At 42.1% G+C, this 8,742-nt stretch overlaps 1 protein-coding gene across 1 annotated transcript; it reads right to left on the reverse strand.

Annotated features, from left to right (window-relative positions):
• Positions 1-77: 77 nt before the first annotated feature.
• Positions 78-5,264, reverse strand: irx2a (iroquois homeobox 2a). Its single transcript, XM_080426970.1, has 3 exons — positions 4,756-5,264; positions 2,861-3,287; positions 78-2,140 (listed from the first exon to the last, which is right to left on the reverse strand). Exons 1-3 carry the CDS (start codon positions 5,005-5,007, stop codon positions 1,236-1,238), a joined length of 1,584 nt encoding a protein of 527 aa, XP_080283096.1. The 5' UTR covers positions 5,008-5,264; the 3' UTR covers positions 78-1,235.
• Between the last annotated feature and the right edge of the window lie 3,478 nt (positions 5,265-8,742).

An 8,742-nucleotide genomic window follows, 5' to 3' on the forward strand; every position in this document is an offset into this window, starting at 1 on the left:
GCAGATCAAGCTCACAACGTCTCGCGTTGCTGGGCGTTGTGAGCTTGTAGATCAGCTATTTTCATAATTTTTGCCTCATATTATTTGACAATTTGGCCATGTTTGACCAGTTTTTATAGTTTGTTGATTACTTTCTATTTTCTTTCTTTCTTTTGTGTAGGTGTTAAAAATGTCTTAAAAGTCCTTAAATTGTCACTTCACTGTCATCTGGGGACCCCCCCCCCATCATGCGGGGACCCCCCTGCGGGTCCCGAACCACAGGTTGAGAACCACTGCACTATACTATTAAGTGCTTGATTTCCAAAGAGAGCCTCAATGCTGGTATTAAAACAACAACTGTATCCAACAGTATGTGCATGGGCTCACACACAGTATGCACAAAGAATGTGTAACCATACATATCCAATGACCGGAGTGACGTTTTAGAAGAAGGCAGCCTAAAGTTGAAAAGTTCACACATACATAGCTGCACAGAGCAAAGCAGGCCTATAACTTAATGATGTTGGTTATATGTAATTATAAATTACCCTGGGCTGAACGATCAGATTTTGGGCCTACTGTCTCTGCATGCACTCAGAAACATCAGAGATGGCGTTCAAAATAGAATCACTAGCTACTTATAGATATGGCAACATTTATCTTCTTATTGCACTCGTGGGCTGCCACTGTGTGTGTGTGTGTGTGTGTGTGTGTGTGTGTGTGTGTGTGTGTGTGTGTGTGTGTGTGTGTGTGTGTGTGTGTGTGTGTGTGTGTGTGTGTGTGTGTGTGAGAGAGAGAGAGATTGAGCACGTGTGCGCGTAAGTGCGCGCGCGCTTATGATGGGGTCAATTTGGAACCTGTACTGCATGAATATTTAGTGGTATATTGTTAGTTCTTGTAGACAGTCTTGCGCAGTCGTTTACATTTTGGCCTTTCTTATAAAGCCACCTAATACAAGCCACCTGCAACTTAAAACTGCTGCCTGCCACTATTTAACGATTCAATGTGGTTTTAGTGAAACCGAGATAAACGCAACTCAAATATAAATTGATTATTCCAGGGGAAAAAAAGGTGGGGAAAAAACTAATTGCACAGAAACAAATTCCCTATATTGATTTGCTGCATTGACGTAGCCTTGGATCAAGACACGAAAGTAAAAGTCAGACTCGATAAAATACACCTATGATAGTCTTGATCCAAGAGGCTCTAGCATTGACGGTTGCTCAGTCAGGTCGGTGGTGGTGGTGGTAGCACAATTACGTACCTTTCTTTGACTCTAAATTTGCGGGTCTGAAATGCTGCTGCTGCTCGACAACAATGTGGTTTGGGTTTGACTTAACGAGGGCAGCAGCAGAGTCAGAGTGTAGTTTGTGCTGCTCCAGGGCCGACGGGCTGCAGCTGAGCCCCTCGTTGGCTGCAGCGGCCGCGGCCACGGCAGCAGCGTGAGCGGCGGCGGCGACGCTCATTCCCGACGAATTGTACCGCAGAATCCCTTGGCCCTGCAGCGGGCTGAAGTTGCCATAGTTCGTGTAGTTGCTATAAAACGGAGAGGTGTAATAAATAGGTCTTCCCAGGATGGAGGAGGCGGGGTAGACGGCGCTGGACGTGGTCGATGGCGTGGGGGAAGCGAGTAGGCCAACGTTAGGGGGGCAGCCCGGCTGCCCGGGTTGATGATGCTGTGGATGATGATGATGATGATGATGCTGTTGCTTTTGGTCCGAGGTAGCGATCTCCGCCAGCGACCACAATTTGGGTTTGACTGTCGGGTTCTGGGGCGCGCCTGAAGAAGACGTGATTCTGTTGTCGAGGCATGGCGAAGACGACTTGTTGTTGTTACTGTTGCTGCCGCTGAGGTTCCGGGCCAAATCCTCGTTGCGCTGGTTAAGGAGCTGCTGGTGGAGAAGATGATGGTGGTGGTGCAGGTGGTGGTGATGGCTGAGGAGCGACGCTTCCTCTCCTGTCAGGGGCGATGATGATGACGTGACGGCTTTGGGGGAGAGCTGTCCGCGCTGATCGTCGCTCTCCAGGTCGTGGTCGTCGTCGTCGCATTTGTCCCTGGCGCGATCGGAGCCCAGGTCCCCCACGCGGCAGCTCACTTTCTCCCCGTCCGACTCTGCGGAGCAGGAGTGGTCCGTCAGAGTGTCGACGTGCAAGCTGATACCTTCAGGGGAGGAAAACAGACAGAGATGATAAATAATAAGATAAATGAATCCTAATTTCGATGATAATAATTTGAGAGCTATATGTGTGAAATGTGTTTTGAATGCAGTAATAGGCTAAATGCATCTATAACAGTTATGCAGAGTCTATTATTATTATTATTGTTGTTATTATTATTATTATTATTATTTTATTATAGGCTAGCTATAACAACAGGCTATTTAGAAAAACAAAGGATGGCCAAAATAAAATAAACAAATTACTAATAGTATGAATAAGATATAAGCCTATAGCCAGAGCCAGACCTAAATAATTATTTCAGGCCCTCATGTTGTCAAAAGTATTTAAAATAACACTCATGTATTTGTAGGCCTACTAGAACCACTGGCATGTTAAGCCATCAATGATACTAATCTAAACACAAGCCCTAATTATAACATCACTATGACATGGTAACAATAACACTTGTCCTTTCCCATAATACCACATAAATGTCATCATGGAGAATATCCGCCATAATAATAATAATAGCCCAATTGCATTGAGACCACTCCTGGTGATTGCTATATTATATGTGTCTCCATCGCCAGTGGCCGGCCATTAATCACATTGAAGGAGCGGTAAATAAAAAGCGCTGGGCATTTATCCCCCGACCCCCTTGCATTGTTAAACGGATCATTGAGCTCCGTCACTGGGGGATCATACCCCATACGATACCCACCTTCATCCTCCGCCGAAGCCTCGCTGTTGTCCAGGTTCTTCTCCGACCGCTCCTCCGCCTCCTTCCTCCTCTCCCCGCCACCACCGACGGGGTCCCCGTCCTCCTCGTCCTCGTCCTCGCTCTTGTTCCGCGGCGCCCACGTCATCTTGTTCTCCTTCTTGAGCCTCCGCCTGGCGTTGGCGAACCAGGTGGAGACCTGCGTCAGGGTCATCTTGGTGATGATGGCCAGCATGATCTTCTCGCCTTTGGTGGGGTACGGGTTCTTCCGGTGCTCCGCCAGCCAGGCCTTCAGGGTGGCCGTCGCGTCCCTGGTGGCGTTCTTGCGGTAAGCCGGGTCGTTGAGCTGGTACGGATACCCGGGGCTGCCGTACGGGTGATAGCCCAGTGCCCCGGCCATGCTGGTCGCGTGCGCGTCATAGGGAGAGCTCTGAGGGGGGGTGTGGGGGAGGGGGGGGGGGGGTCAATTATAATGTTCTTATTTTGATCATCATAAGACCCAATTACTGAATGTCAGTCTGCAGGATTTCTTCAGAATAATGTAGGCTATGACACTGATTTACTATGACACTATATAGTCCACGAGGACAGTGGTTCTCTAAACTTTTTTATTTTCAACTCTGAGAGTGCACAAATGGAACCAAATGGACCCGATAGGGTCCATTTGGTTCCATTTGTGCACTCGCAGAGTTACAGTCCTGTAAAGGCAATGTAAGGCTATATAGCTCTTCATGTGTTTCTGGTAATATTATTGTCCTCTCATTTGCATGTCCATGGCAAAAAAAAATACAATTTTGACAAAAATGTCCACCACAAGCCAGCCTGGCAATGACCCCTGGTCAAAACTATGAATCTATGAATAATAAAGTAAACATCAGTAGCCCAATCAGTAAACAAATAACAACAGGCCTGCATGTTTTGATTTTTGTTTTGGTAATTAATGGTTGCCAATATAGTTGTCGCTGAACTTGACAGTAATTGGAAGGTGATATAACGCCCCGTGCGTAAAAGTATAGGCCGCAGTTGTTAACTAATATAGGCTAGTTAACTGTTTGGATCATTGGTACATTTTATAACTCAAATTATGGTAAGCTACCAGATCCACAATAAAATGGAACATTTCAATTATCTCTAAACATCTTTTATAGCTTCCTCTTTTTCTTTTCGGCGTGTGTTTTTTGTTTTGTTGTGGCCGCCCTGATTTGTTAACATCATCTCTTAGCAGCATTACAAATCCCATTAGCAAATCACTTGGTGTGTACCTTTCCCTAAAACGCTTGAAGTGCCCATGACATTAGCATTTGTGATCCATCTTTTCATGTTCAAATTGCGTTTATTCTTCTCAAAAAATAAATTCAAGGCCCTCGTCCCGTGGTGCTTTACAGAAGAAAAAAACCAATACAATGTCCAGTATTTCCCATGATGACACAAACATGCAACGACAGCTCAGTGGCCACAGATCCAAATATAATTGCAGCTCAAAGTGAGGAACCACGTCGACATAATTAGCAATACAAAGAGTTGTTACTCATTGCAATTTTTTTTTAAATAGGTCTTAATGAAGACAAATTAGCTGTTTGGTGATTGCCACAAAATAAGATTTATAATACATTTTGCCATGAAAAAAGTTCTTCATATAGGCCTACTTATCATAGGCCTACATTAACTATGTAGCTATTACTAAATGATATCCAACTGCAGGCTATACACGTTCTGGCACTTTATCTGCACTAGAAGGCGGGTTAACATTTTACGCAATTAATCTTGCTTCTTTTTTTTTTAGGGAATTCAAAATGTGAATTCCCTAAAAAAAAAAAAAGAAGCAAGATGCAATTCTGCTATTTCTGACTTTAGTTTATAAATTCACATGTCAAGTAAAATAAGTGAATATTTTTTACCATGTAAGATGGGAATCCCGTGGTCGGATCTGTGGAGTATGGCAATGGACTTGAGAACCCTGCACCCGCCGCCGACGCGGAGAAAGCAGCCGATCCGGGGTAAGGGCTGAAGGCTGAGCCCGAGGAGGAGGACCTCGCCACCAGGTCCTCGTTCCTCGGGGCGGCCAGGGCTGAAGCCCCGTAAGCCGCCGGACACGAATACAGAGCCAGAGAGCCCGGGGGCTGGTAGAGGTAACCCTGAGGATAGGACATTGGTGAGTCAGTCGTTGCGGTCTACGTCGCCGATTCCAAAAAGGAAAAAAAAAAAGCGCAAAGGCGGCGAACAGCAACACAAAAGAAAGGTTCAGCTCAATAATCAGCTGTGTAAACAATCATCAGACAATGTAAATAAATAAAAAAAAGGAATCCTCCCTCCACAACCCCTAACCGAGGGAAAAAAAACCGGCCCCGAAAGATCAGTTAAAGTGCCCACATAGAGGCATAATGTGGCATGCGTCTTGATCCCCTAGCGTCCGATGTTTTTAGTACGCACAACTATGAAGTGAGGAGTTGGAAGGAATAGAAGGAGCCAGTGGAGTTTGTATTGGGAAACAGGAGCTGTCACTCCGGCTCATCTGAATATTCCATCTCCGCCCCCTTGTGCCTCTGAAATGGAGCCACAGAACAAAACCAAACACTACGAGAGTAAAGGAGGAGAGGAGAGGAGAGCAGAGAGAGAGAGAGAGAGAGAGAGAGAGAGAGAGAGAGAGAGAGAGAGAGAGAGAGAGAGAGAGAGAGAGAGAGAGAGAGAGAGAGAGAGAGAGAGAGAGGAGAAATGCCTATATACTACTTTTCACTTCTTTTACAGTAAGAACAGTCCTTGCTATGCTATTGCAGGATACAGGGATACGGGATAAGTGGGCACTATAGGACATCTGGGCACCTCGATGTAAAATTGGCTATTTTGTCCAAAATGTTAAAAAAAAAAAAAATATTTGAAAAATGTTCTTAAATAATGTAAAGTATACATGATATGAACATGCACGGCACATGTCAGAATAGACATATTAGACTTGATTTTATCCTTCAACTTCTTTGAAAATGACTGGATATACAGGTTTTGTAGCTATTTGTAGCAATTGTAGAAATATTAGACCTTATAATTGTCGAATGTTTAAGCATGTTCTAATCATGTTTACTTTACTTAAAAACATTTTCCAAATATTTTATTTTTGAACATTTTGAACAAAATAGCCAATGTTACATGGAGGTGCCCAGATATCCCTATAGTGCCCACCTATCCTGTTGTTACACTATATTGCCTATTTCTTTGCTACTTTTACTTTTTTACTCTTCCTCGTCACAACTCAAGGGTTTATTGTGTGCTGGTGCATACACAGCGTCAATTTAATTACATCTATTGCAGCCAGAATGTGAAAACTAGACAAAATACTCTAAGGCAGTGGTTCCCAAACAGTGGGTCGGGACCTATTTGTGGGTCGCGGATCCATTTTATGGGTCGTGAGTAAATGTCAGTTTTTTGTTTTGTTTTGTTGTTTTCATTTCCTACAATGAAAATAAAAATAAAATAAATTCAAAAGATTAATGGAAAAAAAGAGTAAAATCTAAAATGTTCAGAGATAACAAGAATTTCAAACATTTTTCAAAAGAACTTCATATATGAAAAAAAAGAAGAAGAAAAGTGAAAATAGCTGATCTACAAGCTCACAACATGATGCATTGTGAGCTTGTAGATCTGTTATTTTCACTAGTTTGGGTCATAATTCCAGGGAGACATTACATTTCTCTTTTGGGTCTTGAGCTATAAAGTTTGGAAACCACTGCTCTAAGGTAACGTAACGCTATAATACTGTCATAGTTCTCCTTCCTTGTTGTGCACCTGCACTTGATAACAGTTGATCATAATGTCAAGAAGCAGACAAGCAATGAAAAGCAGCCGGGAAATCCAGTTCAGGGGAAACGCACGTGCACGTGCACGAATGTAAAGCATGCACCCCACACACGTGTGTCTCTGTGCGCGCGCTCTCCACGCAGTGCGCACAGCGGCCTGCGGGAGGCGTAACTCACTCCTTAATTTCTTCCACCACTTTTTAGTGGCTCATCTGAAACAGGGTGTACTGCAGTGGTTCTTTAAAACCTTTGCATTTAAAGGTCTCCCCTTAACTCTGACAGTATACAAATGGACCCTTACAAGTCTAGTAACTCTGACAGTATACAAATGGAACGGGTCCATTTGGTTCCATTTGTATACTGTCAGAGTTACTAGACTTGTAAGGGTCCATTTAGAACCCCCCAAAGGAACCCATGAGAGTCCATAGAATCCACTTTGAGAACCACTGTGTGTTGCCTATTTATTATTATTACAGGCGTTCTGACCTCTGTTGGGAGGCATGTGATACAGCACAGCACATTGCACTGAAACCCAAAACCATGAAAGTTCTTGGTTGAGGGTTTTGGAGTGAGGTGATAGTATAAAAAAAGGAACAGACAGACATCATAATCATTATTTGGCCAATTAATATTGGCTATTCATCAACCAAGAGGCATGTTCACATATACAGCGCTGTATACACAAAAACAAACCACTAAAGTGGTGTTGGCTGCCACAGACTGTTGCGAAGCGTGTTTACACATACACATCTAGGAAGAATTATTAATGAATTGTTCCTGATGAATAGCATCCCCCCCTTTTTATTAAAACACAACCTTGTATATGCTTGTATCAAGCAGCTTAGTAAATTACAGAATTAGAGGTTCCATTCCCCACTTAGACTTAACTTAGAGAGGTGACATAACATGTTTCATGTATTATGTTGTATTGTATGTATTGTACATGTTTATACAACCGTCTAACTGCTAATATACTGTACTACACCACTACAATTTGAAATTCATGACTGTGGGCCTTAAGAAGAGTATACCCAGACAAACCTACAAGTAAAGGAAATATCTTTGTATGAGACACATTTCTATAGGTCACAAGTTGCTCACCGATACTCTTGAATCTTGAATATGAATCCATTACATTTATCTAAATCTGATTCAAAGGAGACACAATATTTTGTGGCATTATAAAAGAAAATCATATTAGCCTATTCAAATGTAATCTTCCTTAGCAGTAATAAACTACATTACCAGTCAAATCAAATCAAATTGATGAATTAAAGACAAACAATATGAATGATAACAATTATGATTTATTGTATGAATATAACTACTAATGTTGATGCATATTTATCTGATACTGTATCTCACATTAGATATGTATGAATGTATTTTTGTTTTAAATAAAGAGCTAGGGACTCTGTCAGACATGCTGTTGGTGTTTCATTCTGAAATATGCAAAATAATATCAAAGAATCTGATTATAGCATTTAGGTCATTCACTGCAAGTATTGAATCCTAGCTGTTTCTCAAGAAACATTAAATAAATTATACTTTTGCTATATACCTAAACCCCTGTGTATAGACAAACAAATAGTGAAAAACATGTTTAAGTTGCACCTACAGCTTAACTGATCGAAAATTCTGTTAACATGAAGGTATTATAGCTTGAACACTGAAGCAAATATAACCATAAACATTGCATACAGTATGACACATGGACATGTTATATGGAGTCAGAGAGACAATCAAAACACAGCTTTATAGTGGCAGTTTTTTTTTGCCTATAGGACAAAAATGAGATGTTTCATGTTTCATATAGACCCCAACACAAGTGGGACAACTACAGTTTTAAGAAAGTACATTATTGTATTGAATAATACTTGAAGAACTAAAACAAGACATGGCTTCTGAGGTCACAGAGGCCACAGTAAAAATCCTCTGTAAATGTTTCTCTGAGAGTGTTGTACAAAGGAGTAAATCAGAGTTACAAATGGATAAATTAACACTGATAATTGTACTGTGTGTGTGTGTGTGTGTGTGTGTGTGTGTGTGTGTGTGTGTGTGTGTGTGTGTGTGTGTGTGTGTGTGTGTGTGTGTGTG

The sequence above is a fragment of the Gymnoscopelus braueri genome (assembly GCF_963280865.1).
Source record: "Gymnoscopelus braueri genome assembly, chromosome: 4".
Classification (NCBI taxonomy): Eukaryota; Metazoa; Chordata; class Actinopteri; order Myctophiformes; family Myctophidae; genus Gymnoscopelus; species Gymnoscopelus braueri.